The following is a 20,654-nucleotide window of genomic DNA, read 5'->3' on the forward strand; positions in this document are numbered from 1 at the left end:
CACCAGTTCACGGCTGTGTTAGCCTCCCACCCCGAGCTCTCAGCCCTGGTCACTGCCTGGCCTCTGCCCCGGTCCCATCAGCCTCCTCCAGCCCTGTCGCCCTAGCCCATCTGACACAAGTCAGGCCTCAGCCCTGCTCCCTGGCCCCAACTCCCTGCAGTGAGCTGGACCGTCCTGCCCCCTTCCATGGCACCTTGCCCTCCGTGAAGGGCAGTGCCAGGCGAAAGCTGGGCCAGCGAAATTTCATGGAGCAGGTGCGTGAATGCAGGGACAATGGCTACCTGCTTTCTTCCAGGAAGATTGGCTCTGGGGCCTTCTCCAAAGTCTACCTGGCCTATGCCACACGTGAGCGCATGCAGCACAACGCCAAGCTGGCCTCCGACCTGCGGGGCAAGCACCATGCCATGGTGAGCTGGGCAGCAGGCTTGGCCACCGCCCTCTAGCCCAGCCCCAGTGGGCCCTGTCCTAACCCCGCTGAGGCACCTTCCTGCTGATCTGGCATCCTCTCTGGAGGCCAAGGCTCCTGCAAGCTGGCTACTCCCAGTTCCAGAACCCCTTGAGCACATCAGTGCCAGGAAAGAACAGGAAGGCCAACACTGCCCCCCAAGGATGCTGCTTCCCAACCTCACCCCAGCCAAGCTTGGCAATGTGCACAAAGGACATGGGGCCTGTCCGTGTCCCCCTCCAGGGGCTGTGGTCTACACACAACGGCCACCCCCCCACCCCTGCAGGTGGCTATCAAGATCATCTCCACTGCCGAGGCCCCTGGGGAGTTCTCCCAAAAGTTCCTGCCTCGTGAAATATCATCACTCAATGCTACCTATAAGCACCTGAATGTGGTAGGCAGAGGCCCCGACCCAGCCTGTGCCCGTCCTGCCCATCCCCCGCTGCCAGCCATCACCATTCCAGCTGCCCAGGCCCACCCCCTCTTCCACCCAGCACCCCTCTGCTTGGGGCTCAGCCCCATCCCGAGACCCTGATCCGATGCACCGGACAGCCCCTCTTTGGGTACAGCAGGTGGGTGGGGACCTGGCAGGTGCAGCTGTACGAGACCTACCAGAACAGCCAGCGCTCCTACTTGGTGCTGGAGCTGGCAGCCCGCGGCGACCTGTTGGAACACATCAACTGGGTGTCGGAACGCCGCTGCAGCCCGGGGCTGGATGAGGAGGAGGCCCGCAGACTGTTCTGGCAGCTCGTCAGTGCCGTGGCCCACTGCCGCAGCTCCGGCATTGTGCATCGGTGAGGGCGCTGCCGCCTCTGCAGCCTGCTCCCACACCCGCATCAAGAGGCCACCCATCTGAGCCCAGGACCAGCACCTCTTCCCCTTCCCCTTCCCCTTCCCCATGCAGGGATCTAAAGTGCGAGAATATCCTCCTAGATGACCGAGGCCTCCTAAAGCTGATCGGTGAGCCTTTGGCCCAGCCCCTACTCTCTTCTCTAGATTATCCTGACTCGTGACCCAGCTGGACCCTCCACCCTCCCAGGAGGCCCAGCCCCACCCTTGCCCACAGCTGCACTTACAGAAACCCACACACGCCACGTCTGCCCCCCAGTCATCCCGCCCGAGCCCTCGCTCTCTCGCCCTCCTGCTCCTCACCTGGGGGACTGCCTGCCCTGCGCCCAACCCCCACCCCACCCCACCCCTTCCCCACTGCAAAGACTTTGGCTTCGCCAACCATTTGGGCCTCAAGAGCTTGCTGCCGAGCACCTTCTGTGGCTCCGTGGCCTACACAGCCCCGGAGATCCTCATGAGGAAGAGGTACAATGGGGAGCAGGCTGACCTGTGGAGCCTGTGAGTGGCGCCCGCAGGTACCCCATCGTAGGCAGGACCCGCGGGAGGGCGGGGGAGGGGCACGCCCTGAGGAGCCTGTGCCCCCAGGGGCATCACCCTTTATGCCATGGTGACCGGGAAGCTGCCCTTCAAGGAGCACCAGACCCACCGCATGCGCACCTGATGCACCATGGCCCCACCTTCAGGCCGGGCATGTGCCCAGGTGAGTGAGGACACCCTGTGTCCCTCCCGAGGCCCCAGCTCGGGCCTGGAAAGTAGGCAAGAGAGACCTGGGTCCAGAGAAGGGTCATGCTGCGTGGAGGGAGTGGCATGGGAGACTGACCTGGCACCCCACCCCCAACCCAGGCTGGTAAATGGACCACAGCGACCAGGGGACAGGGAAGCTGGGCTAGAGGACACCCCGATTCAGACTCCTTGCCTGGAAAGGCAGCGGCCCCACCAAGCTCTGCACCAGACCAGGGCACGCTGCCCTCCCTCTCCATGCCCTGATCTCACGATGGTGAAGCACTGACTCCCTCCGGGCATTTGGGGGGTCCGAATGGGCTGACTCCTCTACGCTGCCAGCGTTGTTGATGGTGATGGACGCAGCTGGGGGGGGAGAGAGTGGGCAGTGGGAGGCCACAGCTGTGAGCCCTCACCCACAGAGTGCCGGGATCTGATCCGGGGCCTGCTGCAGCTTCGCCCATGTGCGCGCCTGGGCCTGCAGCAGGTGGCCGCGCACTGCTGGATGCTGCCCGCCACGCACGCGCTCTCTGGCACCACGCTCAGGATGCCGCCAGGTAGGGTGGGGGCCCTGGGAGGGGGGTGTGGGCAGGTGGCTGGCCCCTCGGCGCCCCCTCCTGATCCCCCACTGCTGTCGGTTGCAGAGAAGCCAGCTAAGCTTGAGCACTCGGAGCCCGGCAGAGACTCGGAGCCTCCGAGGCGGCGCCCCCGGCACTGCTTCTGGGCCTCCACCTGGGCCACAGAGGCCGACCCAAGAAGAGGTGCAGGCTCTGCCCAGCTGGGGCTCTGGAGCGCGAGGACAGCCAGCCTGGGGGTAGGCGCCTCCAGGTAGCTCCTATCGCGGAGCTCCACATCTGCCATCAGGACCACGCCTGAGCACTACCTGGCATGTGTGGGCAGAGGCGAGGCCAGATAAAGCGTTTATTTTGTGGAGGGGATGTGGATGTCTCTGTGCAGGAAGGGCAACCAGCCACGGGGAACCATCCCGGGAGAACACACCTCCGTGCCACGTTTTTAGTTGGGAGGAGAGGAAAACTACAGAGAGTACCAGAGAGGAAAGAGACACCTCGTACCCGCAAAGCGACCGGCCTCAACGGGAGGAACCGGAGTGGACCCCCAGCTTTGCAGGCAGTGCCAGGACTGAGGACACACGGAGTGGGGGTGCTGGGAGCTCTCGCGGCAGCAGCACTCCAGTGTCAGAGTGCAAGGGGCCTGGGAAGGCCAGGATTCTGGAATCCTGTGCCAAAGATGGCCCTGGGAAAGGAGCGTGGCAGGGGGAGGGCCACACTGACCCTCTACCAGGCCTGGTGTGGCAGCTTTAGAACTGAGGGACCACACAAGGAGCTGGGGAAGGACAAGGTTCTTGGGCCCATAGGAGGCTCCAAGGTGACAAAGGGCGGGAAGGGGAGAGAGAGGTCTGCTTAAGAGCAAGGATGCAGGCACATCACAGAGACACTCTGAGTGTGTCAGGCAAAGGGCTCGGACACTCAAGGAAGCCTTCCAAGGACAGGGCCCGGTCAGAGCGGACAGCAAGTACGTCACAGCAGGGCGGGCCGGAGAAGACAGCAAGGGGCTGAGGGCCGTCCTGGGGCACAGGTCAAGCAGGAAGGTGGAGAGAATGATGGGGACACAGCGCCCAGCAAGCACTCCAAGGACAGACCAGGGGGTCACAGCCCTAGGAGATCCCAGGACAGGCTGATGCTGAAAGTCTCACGAGGTCAGTCCTTTGAGGCTGGGTCTCAGGCAGGGCACGTTGAGGACCCCAGAATAGAGGACTCGGGGTGGGCCTGGCAGCAAAGGGCACTGCTTATACCTGGACGCCCACCAATGCACAGACCTCGACAGTGCCCTCCGGGGCTGCTCAGGCTTGCACTGTTTATCCGTCCCGCCCGTGAGCCATCTTCCTGGAGGCACCTGAGAGTCCTGGAGCACGGCTAGCTCTGACTGACCAGCGCTGCTCCAAGCAACCGGAGTTGCTGGAAGTCACGGGGCACAAAGAGGTCCCCTCGCCCTCCCAGGCGTATTGGACATTCACCCTAGAGACCTCTCGGCAGGGAACAACCTCTGAGCAAGGAGACCCAGAGGCCCACAGCTGGCTGCGGGAAGGCCCGGAGCTCAAGTGGGTGTAGCCCCTCCAGCTCGTGGCTCCAGAGCCAGCTCCTCTGACCGCTCCCGGGTGTGCTGTTCCTGCTCCTGGCGGTCCAGCCGCCGCAGCTGCTCCTCCACGTCTTCAGGCACCTGCACCTCCAGGAGGTTTTCCATGCCCTGCTCTGGCTCATCCCCAATGAGCACCTGCCAGCAGGGGAGGCAGGTGAGCAGCTGGGGCTGGCGCACCGCGGGCATCCCGCCCCCTTCCCCAACCCCGCACCCACCTGAATGAGTTTCTCGCAGGCCACCCGCACGTCGGGCTCCGGCTCCCAGCTGTGTAGCTCACGCAGGATCAGGTAGGCTCCCTGTTTCCTCACCTGCTGCCGACCAGGTGCTGTGGCTGTCAGCTGAGAGAGGGCAAAGGTTATCCAGATATGTGCGTGCCCGCGCGTGTGTGGCATGTTAGGAGCCGGCATGAATACAGCAGGGCCTCTGCTCACCAGCATGATGGCTTCAATGAGCATCTTTCGGATGTCGGCATCAGGCTCCCTCTGCTTGTCTGGCGGCAGGTACTGCAGGTCAACAGGCAGCCCTAGGGGTGTGTGTGCGAGCCACTGGGTGCCAGCACCAGGCATCAGGCCAGACCCAACCTGGGTTAGCCCCATTCGTGCTCAGCAACTCCCTGGCTGGAAGGTTTCAGCCAGGTCAAGCCCTGGGCATCTTCTCCCTACCCCCCCCCCCCCCCCACTGGCGTCCCCTTCTGCCCAGCGAACCCTGAGGCTCCACCCAAGCCACTCACGCTCCATCTCCTCCTCGGAGAAGTCCTCAGGGCCAGCCAGGGGCAGCAGCAAGAAAGGGAGAATGTCCACCTCGGGCCCAAGCAACCACTCGTGGTGTCCTGGGGGGAGGGGGAACAGGAACGGGGGTCAGTCTAGCGGGGCCCCAAAGCCATCTCTCCGTCCCATCCCCCCAAACGCCACACCCCCACCCCTACTCACGATGCTCGAAGCAGCAGTTTCGGAGAGTCCCCACCACCCCGCCCCTGCGCACGGAGGAGTCTGGGAATTGGGTAAGGGGCAGCAGCCGCTGGACCACGCACCTGAAGGAAGGGATCGCTCAGTGCCATCCCTGTTCACCTCCACCCCCTCCCCGCGGGAGCCCCGGGCTTCACCTGTCGGGGTCCAGCAGGAAGGCGCGCGCCGCGGGACGCTGGCTGAGGTTGGAGAGCATTGGCCCCAGGTAATGCAGGGGCGCGCGGGCGTTGTAGCCAGGCGTGCACAGCGCGCGCACCAGCCGCCCCAGGCCTGACTCCCCCGGCTCCGCGACCTCCAGCGCTGCCATCAGCGCGGCACACGGCGCCGGCTCTCGGCTGAGGTTGGCCAGCACGGCGGCCGCCTCCTCGGCCCAGGGCCACTGTGGATCCAACGCGCGGCCCAGCAGGCGGGCAGGCAGCTCGGGCTCGGCCTGCAGCAACGGCTCGTGCAGGCCGGGCTCGGCAGCGAGGTTGACGAGGGCGCGAGCGACGTCGCGCGCCGGGGCCGGGGCCGGGGCCGCGGCCAGCTCGACCAGCGCCCGCAGCAGAGCCGCCTGGCCGGCCAGCAGCGTCCGACCGGGCCCGGAGCCGGTCAGCTCCAGCACGTGCCGCGCCGCCTCCGCCTGCAGGTCCGCCCGCGCCCCGGGCGCCAGGAAGGGCAGCAGCTTCGCCACCTCCGCCTCCAGGCCGGCCTCCGGCATCGGCGACCCTGCGGAAGCTAGCCCACTAGCCAACGCGCCCGCGCCAGTCCTGGCCTCCCCCATGCCCGCGCGGATCACCCCAGCCGCCACCCGGGCTGAGACCCGGCCCGTCAGAGGAACGGAAGCCGCAGCCACCAGTCGGGAGGCTGCCCACTCCGCGCGCGGGGCTGGGTCGGCGTGCGGAGGCGGGGTCGGCGTGCGGAGGCGGGGCTGGCGCCCGGAGGCGGAGCCACACCGAGGGCCTGCGCGTTGTGGACTGCGTGCTCCGCCCCCAGCCCCACGCCGCGGCCGAGGGTGGCCCTGGAGGCGCCCGCAAGGAATCGTCGCATGTGGTGTGACCCCGGTCCTAGGGGGACCAACCAGCCAGTGGTAGCTGACGGATTACATGGCCCCTCTTCCATCGTGGGTGGGGCAGAGCTCTATCCTCACTGGAAGAGTCACATGGTCCATTACTTTGACTTTTTTTTTTTTAAGTAATTTCTACCCCCAGTGTGGGGCTCGAACTCACACCCCGGCACCAAGAGTCGCATGTTCCTTAGACTGAGCCAGGAAGGCGCCCCTGGTTGACTTTCTAATGTTAGACCAGCCTGTATTTCCTGACGTAACCTCCACCTGGTCATGATATATTTTCATTTTTTAAATGTTTATTTTGAGGGGCGCCTGCGTGGCTCAGTCGGTTGGTTAATCGTCGGACTGCGGCTCAGGCCATGATCTGGTGGTTTGTGGGTTTGGAGCCCCAGGCTCTGTGCTGATATGGAAAAGCCTGGAGCCTGCTTCGAATTCGGTATCTCCTTCTCTCTCTCTCTCTCAAAAATAAGCATTAAAAAAAGAGTTCGTGGGAAGGCACGGGAGTGGGGGAGGGGGAGAGAGGGGGAGAGAGAGTCCCAAACAGGCTCTGTGCTACTTTGCACTGATCTCCTGACTGAAATCGTGACCTGAGCCCAAACCAAGAGTCAGAGGCTTAAGTGACTGAGCCACCTAGACGACCCTCTCATGTTGGTATTTTTACAAATATATCTATTTTTACTTATTTTCTCAAGCTCTATGCCCAATGTAGGGCTTGAACTCCTGAGTTCAAGAGTCACACACTCTACCAACTGAGCCAGCCAGGTGCCCCTCTCATGTTGGTATTTTAAAAAGAATTTAATGGCTTCATAACTTAAAGCATGAAACACCTGTAGCAGCAGACCGCCCTAGGCCTCCTGGTCCTTGTCTTAGCAGGCATGGGTCCTTTTATGCAAAGGTCCTGGGGCTTCTTGCCCTACTCTGAGAGGAAAGGGCCACCCTCTTGGCAGCCCCAGAACAAGAGCCCCTGCACAGTTAAGGGCCTGGGGCGGGCGGGTTGCGGACAAATTCTAACCAGAAAGCCATGGAGAAGAAACTTCTAAAGTTAGAGGCTGAAAACATTCACAGGAAACAAACTGCTGCTTGACGGCCCAAAAGAAGGATGTAAAAGCTAGACTGGCCCTTCGCAAAGGCACACCCCACAGCCAGTGCACACCTGGGCCCTACGAGTTGTCTGACCAGTGTCCTGGGAGCTTTTGACAGCTCAGAAGGAAGCCAAGGCCATCTGAGCCCTCTGAGACTTCACATACAAGGTATGTCTCCTGACAATTTTCAGGTAGAAGGGTCCAAAGGGTTGCTGTCCCTCTATTGCTTCTTGAATAAAGCACATGGGACTCCATCAATTCCTCTCCCTTCCAACCCAAGGGTAACCAAGGCACCAACAGATTCTGGTCTCACCTCCGGCAAACAACTGCAGGCTCCCCTCCCTTACACTTACACACACACACACACACACACACACCTGTGGCCACCTAGACCCTCCCACTCCCTCCATGCCTGGCCACTTGCTGGCCCACAAGTTCCCACTCCCATCTTGACCTCAGTAATTTACTGACAAACGCTGGCTGAGTGCCTGAGCAGGGACATGCCCACATGGAATAGGCCCCTCTCCAGGCAGACAGCCCCCGCCCCCCCCCCCCCAAGTGCTGACCATGCCAGACTCCAGCGTGGCCCTGGCTCCTGCCTTGCACATGCAGCTGGCCACTGGGAGATTCACAAGACACAAGCAGGACCTCCCCGTGCACCCTTGCAGCCCCCAAAGATGAAGGTGGCACCCAGTTTTCTGGCCACGACCTCTGGACTTTATTTCTAGGGGGAGAACAGTTGGCTGGAAAGCGGCTTCCTGACTCCAGGCTGGAGGGAAGAAGAGACTGGGGCCACCAGCCTGGTCAACTGTAGCTGTCAGGGTTCGTGTCATCTGGCAGAAAGTAGCGCTGTAAAGCAGGCTGCAGGAGCAGTGGGGGCAGCGGACGGGCAGGCCTGGGCCAGGCCGGGGGGAAGGGGCGAATTTCCACCCTCGGCAGGGGCAGTTTCAGCATGCGGATGGAGCCATGGAGGGCACTGCCCACCCGGAGCCGGGACGGCATCCGGCCTGTGGGCCAGCAGGACAGTGAGGTCTCAGGCTGAGGTGGAAGTCAAGGTCTGGTTCTCCCCCTGTCCCTACTCACCTCTCAGTCTCATCGGAGACCTCTGGACCTTGGCCTCCTGAAGCCGGAGGATAGGATGGTGCCTGGAGGGGTAAGGAAGTGGGTTTGGCCCCGTCAACCCCTCAGCTGCCCTGCACAGGCCCTGTCCCGGCCTGGTGGCCCCCTCACCAGCGATCCCAGGGCTGTGGTAGCACTGTGTTGGGCACAGGTGGGCGCAAGCTCAGGCATGGGCTCTCAGGCTCCTCCTGCAGGGGACTCTGCTGCCGGGCCCGCTGCTGCTCACAGAAGAAGTTGAGCGCATCGATCGGCCCCAGGTCCAGCATCTGCGACTGTGACCAGTCCGTCTGCTCCAGTGGCAGTGGCTTATCCGGCAGCGCAGTGGGTACTGAGGGGTGCAAATGGACCTCGGACGAGGGGCAGAAGTGTCGCAGTGTCTCTGACAGCGTGCGTCTGGTCCGCCAGAAGCACATTGGTGGAAGCATTTGCTGGGCCTGGGACTCAAGGGTGGCCAAGTCCAGCTCCCCAGGTGAGACCACCAGTGAGGGGGCCCAGGAATGGGCTGAGGGTGTCACTGAGACATGAAAAGGTGACCCAGAAAGCACAGAAATCTGAGACGGGGCCTCCTTGGGAGGAGGGTAAAGTGCTGAGGTCCTGGAGACCTTGGGCAGCACCTCTGACAACTCGGCTACTACAGAAGGCTGCAAGGATTCCATCTGTGGGGGAAACAGCCAGTTGAAGATGCCGCCAAGCCCAAGGCAGAGGCTCTCCCTCCCCCAGCAGGGAGGCCTGAGTGGTGCTGCCCCTGGCCCCAAGCTTCAGACCTGGCTGCAGACTGCTTCCTGGGGAGGAGCAGGAAGATCCCCAGAGATGGGGGGTTGGGGGACAACAGGAGAGGACCAACGAGCACAGGTACAGAGCAAGCCGAAGAGCCAGCCAGCTGTACCTGGATCCCCCCCCACCCCGACTTGGGAAAAGCCTAGGGAAAAGACAAGAGGCTCCACTGGCAAGTGGCCTGCCCGCCCACCCCCCCCACCCCCCGCTCCATCCACCGGGACCTGTAGCTGCTCCATCATTTCCTCCAGCTTCTGGCAGCAGCGTTGGCGCAGTGCAGCCTTGCAGTTGGCGTTCGGGCCCTGGACCCAGGTCGTCATCTCCTTGAACAGGAAGCCCTGCGGATCCTGAAGGCCTAGCCCTTCCAGCAGCTTCTTGAGCCAGGGCCTGGGACAGTGGTGAGCAGCTAGCTTATCCAGAAGCCTTCCTCAGCTGGTGGTGAGTTTGAGTAGGGAGCAAAACTCACCGGCAGGAGGCTGGCGAGTAGAGGAAGTAGGACATGAGCTCCAGCACCACCTCGTGGGACTCCAGGGAGCAGGCCAGAAGGAGCTGCAACGCCAGCATCACGAACTGCTTCTGCGTCTGGTCCTGAGCGCAGAGGAGCGAAGCAGCCGGGTAGGTGCTGGAGGCCCGGGGTGGGCCGGTGGGCGGGGCTGGGGGCGGGGCCAGGGGTGCACCTCGAGGCTGGGGGGCTGGTCCAGGTTGAGCAAGCGCTCCAGGATGCCCCGCAGCCGGTTACAGAGGTCTCTGCTCACGTCAGGCAGCAGCCGCAGCAGCGCTCCCAGGATGTGCACGCGGTCTGCCCAGGAGGCCTCGTCCAGCAGGTCCATGAGCCGCGAGGCCAGGCCCTCCACCGTGCCCACTTCGGGATACACCTGTGATACCCAGCGCCGAGGCCCTGTTCCCTGCACTGCGCACCTCCCCGCCAGCCTGTGCTTCCCAGGTGCCCGAGACCCCCGAACCTTCAGGTTGAAGATGGGGAACAGCTTTTTGAACCAGTTCTGGCAGACGAAAAATTGCAGAAACCTGGGCAGATGGCTGTAGCGCTCTTCCCAGAGCGAGCGCCTGAAGGGGTACGAGGGGCCGCGCAAGGCCTGGGTCCCGGCGGAGGCTTCACGAGAGTGCAAGGGCTTCGGGGTCCAATCCTCGGGGCTCTGCGGGGCAGCGGCAGCAGCTGCAGGCCCCCCTCTCCGCTCCTGACCTTGGCAGCCCCAGGGCCTAGTGGGTGCCTACCTTGGCCTCCTCCAACTCGGAGAGGTGCCCGTGTGGGCTCAGGGAGTCAGAGGCCCAGTCCAGATACAGCTCGTCCTCCTCCTCCTCCTCCTCCGCCTCCTCTTCCCCCAACCACCGGATCAGCTTCTGCTGCCACTTGGCATGCCACTGCCTCCCGCGTCGTCGTGGCAGCCACATGTCCTGGCTCCCACCTGGCTGCAGAGGGGAGAGCACGGGTGGCCGCTGGCATGCCGCGGGAACTCGGGTCCCCTTCCACAGAGCCCAGGAGCGAGCTCCCCAGTCCTCCCTTGCCTGGTGTCTGCCATAGCTGGTGAGCGGGGCAGGGGCTCCGAGGCCGCTGACCTCCCTGTGCGGCCACATCTGCTGCAGCACCACGGAGTTGGGCACGCTGCCGGGGAAGTGGACGGGCCTGCGCGAGGGCTGCAGGTGGACACGGCGGGGTGGGCTGAGAACCTGAACTCCACCCGCCCTCCCACCCCCCTCAGTGGCCAGTCCAGCTCCGCGGCCGGGTCTCCGGGAGCTGAACCGGGCTCGCGCCCACGTCCACGTACACCTGTGTAACACCCCCGGACCATACAGACTGGGAACTAAAACTTCATCCTCCTTTTGAAAGAGGAACTGCATGGAGCTGGGCAGAGGCTCAACAGTAGACTGCGGCCCTGAGCTCTCGGGCGCAAGTGGACACTCTAGCTGCTGGGTGGGTAGAACGTGCAACTCTTGATCTTAGGGTTGTGAGTTCAAGCCCCACACTGGGCTTGAAAATAAAATCTTGCGAAAAAAGGACACTCTGTAAAAACTGGTTTCCGGTAACCAGACTAAAGTGCCCAGAAAAGCAGTGACGTGTACAATGTGATTACATCTTCTAGCCACAACTTTTAGAAAGCAACCTGTGTGAGTTCCCTAATGCCTCTGCAATTTGCGAGTGAAGACCCCTGGCTTTTGCTCGTCAACAGGACTCAATCTGGGTTGCTACCAAATCTGTGCTACCCGGATCGTGACTCCCTGTTTTCTCAGTCAACACCCAAAACGCTCAGACAGGCAAAGAGAACCTTTAGAAACCAGGTTGGAAGGACAGCCAAGGGAGGCATCAGCTGTGACGACTGAGGAGGAAATCTGGGCAGCCTCTGGGGAGCCCTGACACCCCCACACCCTCTCCACGGGACTTGGCCCCCAGCCCTGGAACCGGGATGTCCATAAGAATTGGTGCTAGGAGCCTGGAGAGGTGGGCTGAGGGTTTGGGTAGATGGCACGGCTGTAGGAAGGATCGGCGACACCCCCCCACCCCCCCCCGCCCCGGGCAGATGACAGTGCCAGCGTGTGCAGGGAGTCTGGGATGGAGACGTTGGGAAGCTGGCAGAGTGCAAGGGGCCAGCTCCTGTGGCCTCTGCTCCTTTAAAGGGAGAGGACTCTGGTCTTCCAGACAGTCCGTATGGCACCTGCTCACCCAGCACTTTCACCGGGGAGGAGGTGCGCCGGCACAATGAGCTGGCAGAGGCCTTGGCTGTGCCTAGTGTCTTCTCTGGGAGTCTCTGGCCCTCTGGCTGCTGGCCCCCAGAAAGCAAGGAGTCAGGGCCCACAGACAATAGCACCACGGCCGGGCTGGCCAGGAGGTGGGGGGAGGGCGACAGGCGGCTCGTAGGTCAGATTGGACCAGGAGGTCTGCAGCAGAGGGACGATGGGGTGCGTGAGAAGGCTGCCACCAGAGAGAGCAAGGGACCCTTACCTCATAGGGCTGAATGGTGGCAGGAAAGAAGCCTCGGAGGTTGGAGAGGAGCTCCTCGGGCCGCCTCTTCATCAGGAGGGGGATCTGGGACAGCGGAGGGGCTCAGAGCCAAGCGTGGTCCCCCAGCGCCCCTGCAGCTCTGCTCCTGGGGGGGCAGCGCCCACCCGCCCGGGCGCCTCACCCTGTGCTGTATGTGGGGGGACGGTGGGCCCGGGACCACAGGCTTCTCCCCTCGGAGCCGCTCCAACTGCAGCTGCAGGTCCAGACTGAGGCCCAGGCTGCCGCTCAGAGAGGAGCGGGCCAGCAGCTGAGGTGAGGGAGGAGGAGTCGCAGGGTGGGGGGGCAGGGTCATGGGGGCAGGGTCGAGGTGGGAGGGGCGGGAGGCCTTACCTGGGAGGCCCTGCTGTGCACCCCCCGGTGGGGGTGGGGGGTGGGCAAGGGGACTCGGGGAGGGGGGGCGAAGCGCCGGCCCCCGGTCCCCAGGTCCTGCAAGGGGCGGGCTGCCGGCCCCCTTAGGGCTTCGGTGCAGACCTCAGCCTGCCTAAGACTGAGGGCATCTGTGGGCGAGGCACACACATCGCAGGCCTCTCTCTCCAGTGTGAGGGTCACAGTACTCCATTGCTGGGACTCTCTTCCAGAACGCATGCCCTGGAAGGGGTGCAAAAGGGATAGGCAGGGGTGAGGGGTGAGGCCCGGGGTGAAGGGAGGAACTGGAGTCTGGGCTGAGGCTGGGGAGGCTCTATACCCACCAGCAAGCCAGGGCCATAGATGAGATGCAGATAGTTGTCAAAGGCCTCCTGCCGCTGTTGCCAGGGGGGTGGGGGCTGGGCTGCCGGGACCACCAGCCCCAGTCTCAGCATCTGAAGGTCTTCATCCCGGGAAACTAGGGCTTCTAGGTCCTGGGTGGGGGTTAGGGGTCAGCCCATTCCTCCTTCAGTCTTGCCATCTGCTTTCCAGACAGCCACGGGATCCCACGCCTGCCCCAGGGGCTGAAGGAGAGTGGCCTGAGCCCAGGGAAGGTTGCAGGGCTGGGGCTTTGGGACGGTGAGGGGGTTGGGGGTTGGGACCCACCCCGGTGAGGGGGTTGGGGGTTGGGACCCACCCCACCTCCTCCAACACTGGCTGCTGAGGTGTGGCCGTCTGGTGATGGATGAAAGACAAGTCCGTGCTGCAGACAGGGATGGGCACAGGTGGGACACTAGCTGTCATCACCAGGGGGACTGGGCAGAGGCTGGGACCAGCACCTGGGGGTGGGCATGGCCAGGCCTCTGTCAGAACACAGCCCAACAGCCAGGAGTGGGGATGCCAGGGCTGGGACAGGTTGGGGTGGTCTAAGTGGCCTGGGAGCTCTGGGTCCCCGTGCTGGGTGCACGCAGCCAGGCCCTGACTCGGGGGAGCTAGGCAGGGGCCTCGAGAACAGTTCAGCTGGGCCAGCAGACCTAAGACTGGCCACCCCACGTAGGCTGGCGAGCCTCTGCAGCTGGGCTGAGGTCAGCGACTCCTGGGTGGTCAGTGGCAGGGGAGGGTCATCCACCACATCAGGGACCTTCCGGCATAGCTTCTGAACAGGAGAAAGAAACCTACAGCTCTGGCCTGGGGGGGCCTGGCTGCCCACAGCAGCCTCACTCTGCCCAGGAATCCTATGCCCACTGCATACCTTAACCAGGTAAGATGTGGGCAGGTAGAGCCTATGGGACACCAGGCAGAGTCGGGAGCCCAGAGCCAGCACCAGGTCCCCACTGTCGCTGCAGAAGGTCAGGGCCTGAGGGGCGCCATTCAGCCGCAGGAGCCTGAAGGGAGTGGCCAGGGCAAGAATCCAGCCCTGCTCCAGAGGAGGAAACTGAGACACTAGCAGGGGCAAGCCCCCTTTCCCCTGTCCAGCCTCTGGGCTCTGCTGGGGGCAGAGGTAGGGGAGCCCTGCTGGCTGCCGACAGGCTCCCAACCCCCCCCACTTCCCAGCCTCAACCCACCTCAGCAGGCGATTCTCTGCTGTCCAGATGCGGACGGTGCAGTCCAGGCTGGAACAGGCATACAGCTTGAGCGTGGGACAGCAACACAGGCCTGAGGGACCAGGGCTCAGCGTGAGGGACCAGGGCCAGAGGATGGCCTGGGCTTTATTTTTGGCCTGCCCCTCACCAGTGATGTGGTCCGTGGGGTCATCCTGGGGCCGGTGATCGTAGCGGAGGCTGTTGCCCAGGCCAAACTGCACCAGGCCGTAGGTGGCGCTGTCTGGATCCTCAAAGCCCACAGTCACCCGCTTCCCCAGAGCGCAGAGCACCGTCGCGGGGTGGCAGCAAGAGAAGGTTCGCAGCAGGCAGAGGCTCTCCTCAGCATAGGGGAAGACACGCCACATCTTCACGGTCAAGTCTCCGCCTGCTCAGGTGGGAGGCAGGACTGCGCCTTTGTCTGGGGAGGGAAGGGGTTCCCAGGCCAGCCCCCTGGGGGGGAGGAGAGATGCTGACCAGAGGACACAATGCAGTTCCAGGTAGATGCAATGGCGGTGACAGGGCCCGGGCTGTGTGCCTCGGTTTGGAAGACGGGCTTCGACCAGCGCCACTCAAGGACCGATAGGGTGCCATCCGTGTGCCCCACCACGGGCAGGTACCTACGCATGACATTAGCCAGTCGGCGCGGGCACCATCACCTTGCCCCACGTGGGCGGCTCCGGCACCCACCGGTTTTTGTCCTTCCGGGGTCGGGCCAGGTCACTGAGGCACAGCTCGCCCCCATGCTGGCGTACGATCTGCCAGCTGGCGAATGCGCTGCTGGGGTCTGTGAGGTGGCTGTATAGGTGCAGGCAGCAGGGCCTGGGCGCAGGGGCCGGGGGCGGGCACACCCGGTTTAGCACGCGCATGGGGCATCGTGCAGCGTTGGCACACACCAGGTGTCCGGCGCGTGTCAGCAGCCACAGTGCTTCGCGCGGTAGGCAATAAAGCAGCGAGGCTGCGCCGTCCTCCGGTTCGAGCAGCAGCGCGCTCACCGTGCGCCCGGTGGCGACCGACACGAGGTAGACCGAGCCATCGGCGCATGCGCACACAAGGCGCATAGGCAGCGGCGGGTGCGCGGGCGCGGGCAGCGCGGGCGCGGTCTGCAGGTGGAGCACCGACGCTGACAGCTGCGCCAACGGCGAGTAGAGCTCGCGAAGGAGCCACAGCTCCACGCTGCTCGCGCTCAAAGAGAGCACTGGCCAGCCGGGGCCAGCGGGCGCCAGCAGGCGGTTCACGTGCCCAGATGGCACCCCTCGGCCCCGGCTGCTCAGCGCCACCTCGCCCACCTGTGCTGACGCCTGCAGGTCCCACGTGCGCAGCGTCCCATCCTGCGAGGCTGACAGGACTAGGGCGGTGTTCGGCAGCACAGCCACAGCTGTCACTGGGCCTGTGGGAGGGGCACCAAGGGATCAGGGAAGGGGAGCAGGCGGCCCGGGATGCAGCCGGTGCAGAGAAGCTCGGGGAAGGGCTGACAGAGACTCCCGACCGCCGGAGCTCTTACACAGGGTGGAGAGAGAACGGGCCTCAAGAGCCTAAGTGGTATGGCGCACCTGTGTGGCCCACGAACACCATCCGGACCTGCCAGTCGGCCTCCCACACCTTCACTGTGCTGTCACGAGAAGCCGTCACCATGGCCTCTACCTCCTTGCAGTAGGCCAGGTCCGAGATGGTGCTGAAGGGGAAGAGAGGCCTCCGCAGATTCAGCACCCCCTGGTGTGTGAGCCCCAGCGCCCCTCCATGACTTGTTTTCCCTCCTGGATTCACCCGTCCTCTCTCACCCCACCTTCCTCCCAGTCCCTAGGTACCCCTCACGTTTTATGCAGGTCCCGGCGCACGTCTACGAGAGCCCAGCTGTCCAGAGCAAAGGTGAGCACAGCCGAGCCACAGGCCGCAAAGCAGCATGGGGCTTGGTGGGAGGGCAAGGGCCCGAGAACCAATCGGGTGACTGCACCTGCAGGGCTTGGTGGCAGCTGCAGAGGTGACCCACACGGCACCAGGCAGCAGCCTCCTGAACGGAACTTCCAGAGCACCAGGCTGCCGCCTTCCTCTGCCACCAGCAACAGCCCCAGGCTGGGCACCGGCAGACAGCAGACGGGCTGGTGGCCCGGCACCCTGCCCACCCCTGGCTTGCTCAGCCACAGCAGGCTGAGGTCAGGCCTTAGTATGGCCAGCCCCTCGGGGCCCCAGCCCACGAAGCGGCCCACAGCACCCAGAGGGCCTGGCACCGCCACCAGCCCCGTGAGCACCGCTGGGGCACACAGCTTCTCGTAAGCCCAGCCGTCTTCTCTGTGCAGGTGCAGGCGGCCCGCACCATCCAGCACCACGAAGCGTCTGCCCGCTGGGTCCTGCGCCACTGAGCGCAGCCCAGCTGCCACCGTCAGGTGGCGCAGCGGCTCCAGCCCGTGTGTCAAGCGGCCCACGCACAGCTCGGCTCTCTTTTCCTGCAGGCAGGGGCGAGCAGGCCTGCATTCAGCTGGGGGAAGGGGGGTGCTGGAGGAGAGGTAGTGCTCCTGCCTAGGGGAGCCAAGGGGATCCGGGCTGGGGGCGTCCTAGGGACAGCGAGGGGAAGAAATGGGCCAGAAAAGAGGCCTCGAGGCAGGTGCCACAGGCAAGCCCCACCTTTTCCACGAAGTCACGGAGGCCTGTACGCAGGAGTAGCCATAGCTGGCGGGCACGGGCGCGCGGGGTCATGTTCTGCCACCGCAAGCTGCTGGTAAAAAGCCCTGGGACTGGCTCCGAAAACGACTCTGCGGGTCAGCAGTGGAAACACTGTCGATGTGTGGTCTTGGGCCCCAAACTCTGGAGGCTGTAGGCAGCCAGGGGCCCTCCCGAGTGCCTCGCCAGGTTAGGGGACTCCCCACGGAGTGTTGTGTCGCGGCAGACAGAACCGGTGCCTGAGTGAGGCCTGTCACGTGGGGATCTGGGGCGGCGAGGCCAGGCCACCTCACCATTCTTCTCCTTGAGCAGCCCTGGATCCGGGACGTCATAGCTGTCGGCATCATACAAGTCGAGATCCAGGATCAGGCTGTCACCTTCTACTGAAAAGGGGTTGCTGACATCTGACACTCCGGTCTCCATTTTGGCCTCTGCAGGTCCGGGCCGCTCAACAGCCCCTAGGACCGTTGCTAGGATACCGGAGGCAGTAGCCCCGCCCTTGACGCAGACCCCGCCCCACACGCAGCACGGAGCCTAGGTCCCCACTAAATCACAGAAATTTTTTATTGGAAACAAACCAGCTGCAGCAAAGTGACACTCAGTGCACGCTGCCCAACGGGCAGGGTACGGGGGAAGGGTGGTACAGGTGGGCGTCAGGGGCTGGCCAAGCCCAGCGTGGTGACCGCAGGGGCCTGCTTACTGGGTCTCGGGCCCTTTGGGCTGGAGTGTGCAGGCCCAGGCCTGATCCGGCACGAAATACAAAAATAAACTCTGTAGTCCAGCTGTCCCTGCCTGTGTCAGTTCGTCGGGGCAGGGCAGTGGCTCTTCCCACCAGGCCCTGTGCTGTCCAGCCCGACCACAACATGGGCAGCTGGAGCCCGTGGGAGTGAGCAGACGTCTGCAGGCGGGAGCCAAAGGGCTAGGTGGGCGTGGCCTTGGGCGGCGCTGCAGCCTTGGCAAGCCCCGGGATGACCACCAGCTGGGGAGGCCTTGGGGCACCCTCAAGTGAGGGTTCCAGGCACTGGCTGAAGCTGAACGAAGCTGGGGCCTCTGCTCCTCGTCCTCACATACAGATCACCGGGACCCTGGGCAGAAGACGGCACACAGTGAGCTTCCAGAGCCACCTCCCAGGAGGTCAGGCAGAGAGGCACCCACTCTGTGCTATCGACCCCTGGCTACAGAGAGCCAGGCCACAGCCACCGTCACACACCTGTCCTCCTCCATGGCGCTGGTCTCCTCGGGTCCGCCCTCACTGCCTCCACTTGCGCTCTCTTCCTCCTCCTCCTCCTCTTCCTCCTCCTCCTCGCCCAGCTCCATGTCTAGCTCGTTGCCGGCCTCCGAGGGGGTATACGTGGATCCGCTGGGGGAGGTGTGGGAACGGGTCTTAGGACTGCCTGTCCCTGACCCGTTGCTGACCCCAGGGAGGACAAAGTCAGGAGCGGGGTGGGTACAGCTGGGGAAGTGGCATGTGACAAAGCAGGGGCTGAGGGAAAGGAGGCGGCCAGGCGCCCACCTGATGGACCGGCAGCTGAAGAACACAACCCGCTTCAGCCGCTTGTTGTAGAAGAAGTAGTTGAAGGACCAGAGGCTGCCATCCTCCCCAAAGGGGTCTGAGTCCAAATCCGGGTTGTAACTGCAGAGCGTGGGGCAAGAAGTGGCATGAAGGCCCAAGTGCCACATACACCCACGGCCCTCCTGCAGGAATGCCGGCCCACCTGTAGATGTCACACTCGGACAGGCAGATCTCCTCATCTACTGCGTTCCAGAGCTGCGGCTTCAGGGCCTTGAAGTCCTCCCGTACGGCCGAAAACAGGCTGCAGTTGACTGCGTTCACCACCTAGGATGGTCACGGTTGGGACTGGCTAGGACGCAGAACGGGAGGCATGAACTGGGCAGAACCCAGGGGCCACTACAAGTCGGAAGGACAGTCGAGATAGCTGTGGGGCTGCGGGTCCCTCCCCCCACCTGACCCTCACCCAGCTGAGGCTGGGTTCCCTGCTGAACTCATGGCTTCGGGCTGTGCTGAAGTCATAGTCAGGCCGGAAGGACTCGTTGAGCGTGGCAATCAGGTAGAAGAGCGTCTTGCGGCTGCACTTGTCGCTCAGCGGGCCCTCATCCTCACCACCTTGGCTCTTGCTCAGTCTGCAGAGAGAGAAGCATCAGCCCAGCACTGCCCTGAACCCCACAGCCCACAGCAGGCACGCCCTGCGGCAGCTTACCTGCTGGGGCTGAGGCCCGACGTCTGGGGTGGAGACAGCGCCTCCAGCACGTGGGGCTGGCCCTCCTGGCAGAACTGCTTAAACATGTGCTTGTCGTCTCCCGCCATCTTACACGAGTAGCTCTCGATCCTGCAAGGGGCACGTGGGACCACGGAGCATGCCACCCATCAGGTTCCACTCAAGGGTCTCTGAGACACCAGCCTACACAACCTCCACCTCACCTGCCAATGATGTGGGCGTCTCCAGTCTCCACCGTCAGCTGCGAGTTGATGGCTTCGAAGCTCGAGTTCTCCAACAGCTTCATGTCCTTGGGGAGGGCGTCCTGCGCTCAGAGGGGCTAGTGCTGCCTGAGGGTGGGAGACCGGTCCATGAGTCTCTGGCCCCTGGGGCTCAGCCTCTGGCCTCCCAACCGGGTAAGTGGAGCCGCTGTAAACAAGCCGGGTCCCTCCTGCGGCTTACTCCTAAGCCCTCCGAGCTGGTAGGAGAGGCGGATTAGATCCTGTTACCTGAGACTGGTGAGCTGAGGCTCTAGCTCGGCCAACCCTCTCCCCGTCCCCATACCTGGGGGCGCACCAAAGATCTTGCTCATGCTGGGGCCTCTGGTTTATCTCCCTGGACACTGCCCACCGCGACAGAAGAGCCTCCTCCACCGTTAGGGGTGAGGGTCACTGTGAGCCCCCAAAAGTGCGGGACTCCTGCAGTACCCTCCGGCCAAGCTCCTCAGCTAGGCTAATAACCCGCACCGGGTTAGGATCCAGGACACCTGGGGCTGGGGCTGGGGCCCTGCGGTCACCTGGGCGCAGCGCTCTTCCCTGTTCTACAGGCTCTCTATCCAGGTAAAGAGGAGAGCCATAGGCTTCCTCCGTTCTTCCCCGCGCCTAATTTCTTCGTAAGTTAGTGACGCCACGGAACAGAGGCAGGCACCAAGACCCGCGAAGGGCCGGTCGGCCGGCCGCTAGCGCTCCAGCGTCAGCCTGGCCGCACCCGCCTCTCCGCCGGGCTAAGGGAAACCCCAGCCTAGTAGCGGAGAACTACAAATCCCAGGAGGCAGTGCGCCCCGGGACTCGCGCACGCGCGCACGCTCGCCGGCGCGAAGACCGCTGGGGGCTGGAGTTCTGAAGGCCCCGACACGGCGCCGGTCACAGAGCGGACACCTACCTGCTTGCGCAGCGCTCAGTGTGGCCGGGCCGGGTCTGGCCGGTTGACTTCGGCGCGGGTAAGGAGGCGGTGTGGGCTCCGGGCAGCTCGGGCTCCTCAGGACCGGAGGGCGGCGCCGCGGCCTCCGTTCGGGCCGCACTGTATCCGGGGGAAGAAGCTCCGCGACGACGTCCCGTTACTCCCGGCCCTGCCGGCCCTGCCGGGCTGCCACCGCGACATAGCCTCGCCCCTGGAAGGCGACCGACTATCGCGACCGACCTGCCCGCCGACCGCCACAGAAGGCCCGAGAGAGCAAAGGACCGAGCGAGCGACCTCTGCCTCCCCGGGCCGGACAACAACAAGCGTCCGCAAGGCCCGGCCCCCCGCCCCTGAATGGCCTGGTCCAGCCGCCGGGATCGAGAGCTCGGCTAGCCATTGGAAGCGTCTCCCGCCGTTCACTCCTACCGTCCACGTCTACTGGCTGCCCTGCCTGTCCGTCACTCTTCGAGGCCGTGCGATCCCACCTCCCTTCCTGGCGCT

The 20,654-nt window shown here is 63.9% G+C and overlaps 4 protein-coding genes across 8 annotated transcripts; 1 reads left to right on the forward strand and 3 right to left on the reverse strand.

Annotated features, from left to right (window-relative positions):
* The first annotated feature begins 72 nt into the window (after positions 1–72).
* LOC123586597 (testis-specific serine/threonine-protein kinase 5-like) lies at positions 73–2,846 on the forward strand. The gene is given in 10 exon segments (XM_045455821.1): positions 73–159; positions 296–407; positions 689–839; positions 1,037–1,239; positions 1,350–1,405; positions 1,660–1,792; positions 1,880–1,944; positions 1,947–1,994; positions 2,437–2,571; positions 2,659–2,846. Coding segments are annotated over 9 exon segments (1,050 nt in total). The 5' UTR covers positions 73–159; positions 296–336.
* Positions 2,847–2,921: 75 nt separating this feature from the next.
* HGH1 (HGH1 homolog) lies at positions 2,922–6,521 on the reverse strand. 2 transcript variants are annotated; one of them, XM_045455634.1, is made up of 6 exons: positions 5,274–6,507; positions 5,101–5,201; positions 4,902–5,000; positions 4,603–4,694; positions 4,387–4,509; positions 2,922–4,306 (listed from the first exon to the last, which is right to left on the reverse strand). In XM_045455634.1, the coding sequence occupies exons 1-6, from the start codon at positions 5,897–5,899 to the stop codon at positions 4,130–4,132; spliced, it is 1,218 nt and encodes a 405-aa protein (XP_045311590.1). In that variant the 5' UTR covers positions 5,900–6,507; the 3' UTR covers positions 2,922–4,129. The 2 variants fall into 2 exon arrangements, with proteins under 2 accessions (XP_045311590.1, XP_045311589.1); XM_045455633.1 differs by having other exon boundaries at positions 4,387–4,694; positions 5,274–6,521.
* A 1,439-nt stretch (positions 6,522–7,960) lies between these two features.
* On the reverse strand, positions 7,961–17,194 carry WDR97 (WD repeat domain 97). 3 transcript variants are annotated; one of them, XM_045455479.1, is made up of 24 exons: positions 17,052–17,194; positions 16,723–16,850; positions 15,916–16,544; positions 15,654–15,775; positions 14,791–15,490; positions 14,578–14,720; positions 14,252–14,488; positions 14,086–14,176; positions 13,773–13,905; positions 13,555–13,676; positions 13,223–13,283; positions 12,865–13,014; positions 12,506–12,763; positions 12,297–12,422; positions 12,116–12,199; positions 10,684–10,812; positions 10,393–10,587; positions 10,122–10,313; positions 9,837–10,034; positions 9,626–9,747; positions 9,384–9,546; positions 8,497–9,041; positions 8,350–8,411; positions 7,961–8,273 (listed from the first exon to the last, which is right to left on the reverse strand). In XM_045455479.1, exons 1-24 carry the CDS (start codon positions 17,179–17,181, stop codon positions 8,071–8,073), a joined length of 4,923 nt encoding a protein of 1,640 aa, XP_045311435.1. In that variant the 5' UTR covers positions 17,182–17,194; the 3' UTR covers positions 7,961–8,070. The 3 variants fall into 3 exon arrangements, with proteins under 3 accessions (XP_045311435.1, XP_045311434.1, XP_045311433.1); XM_045455478.1 differs by having other exon boundaries at positions 9,915–10,313; XM_045455477.1 differs by having other exon boundaries at positions 9,837–10,313.
* Positions 17,195–17,304: 110 nt separating this feature from the next.
* MAF1 (MAF1 homolog, negative regulator of RNA polymerase III) lies at positions 17,305–20,248 on the reverse strand. Of its 2 annotated transcripts, XM_045455652.1 has the most exons (8): positions 20,136–20,248; positions 19,199–19,324; positions 18,978–19,106; positions 18,735–18,900; positions 18,474–18,595; positions 18,272–18,391; positions 17,969–18,118; positions 17,305–17,843 (listed from the first exon to the last, which is right to left on the reverse strand). In XM_045455652.1, exons 2-8 carry the CDS (start codon positions 19,279–19,281, stop codon positions 17,822–17,824), a joined length of 792 nt encoding a protein of 263 aa, XP_045311608.1. In that variant the 5' UTR covers positions 19,282–19,324; positions 20,136–20,248; the 3' UTR covers positions 17,305–17,821. The 2 variants fall into 2 exon arrangements, with proteins under 2 accessions (XP_045311608.1, XP_045311607.1); XM_045455651.1 differs by having other exon boundaries at positions 17,969–18,391.
* Positions 20,249–20,654: the final 406 nt, after the last annotated feature.

The sequence above is a fragment of the Leopardus geoffroyi genome, chromosome C3 (genome assembly GCF_018350155.1).
Source record: "Leopardus geoffroyi isolate Oge1 chromosome C3, O.geoffroyi_Oge1_pat1.0, whole genome shotgun sequence".
NCBI classification, from domain to species: Eukaryota; Metazoa; Chordata; class Mammalia; order Carnivora; family Felidae; genus Leopardus; species Leopardus geoffroyi.

Coding starts and splice junctions, on each gene's coding strand:
- MAF1 (XM_045455651.1), bottom strand. CDS start 19,281: ATGAAGCTGTTGGAGAACTCGAGCTTCGAAGCCATCAACTCGCAGCTG. Junction 18,901..18,977: donor TCGGGCCTCAGCCCCAGCAG/GTAAGCTGCCGC, acceptor CTCTCTCTGCAG/ACTGAGCAAGAGCCAAGGTG. Junction 17,844..17,968: donor AGCGCCATGGAGGAGGACAG/GTGTGTGACGGT, acceptor TCTTCTGCCCAG/GGTCCCGGTGATCTGTATGT.
- HGH1 (XM_045455633.1), bottom strand. CDS start 5,899: ATGGGGGAGGCCAGGACTGGCGCGGGCGCGTTGGCTAGTGGGCTAGCT. Junction 5,001..5,100: donor AAACTGCTGCTTCGAGCATC/GTGAGTAGGGGT, acceptor CCCTCCCCCCAG/GACACCACGAGTGGTTGCTT. Junction 4,695..4,901: donor CTCCGAGGAGGAGATGGAGC/GTGAGTGGCTTG, acceptor ACACACCCCTAG/GGCTGCCTGTTGACCTGCAG.
- WDR97 (XM_045455477.1), bottom strand. CDS start 17,181: ATGGAGACCGGAGTGTCAGATGTCAGCAACCCCTTTTCAGTAGAAGGT. Junction 13,015..13,222: donor AGCAGCCAGTGTTGGAGGAG/GTGGGGTGGGTC, acceptor ACCCCCACCCAG/GACCTAGAAGCCCTAGTTTC. Junction 8,412..8,496: donor CCACAGCCCTGGGATCGCTG/GTGAGGGGGCCA, acceptor TTACCCCTCCAG/GCACCATCCTATCCTCCGGC.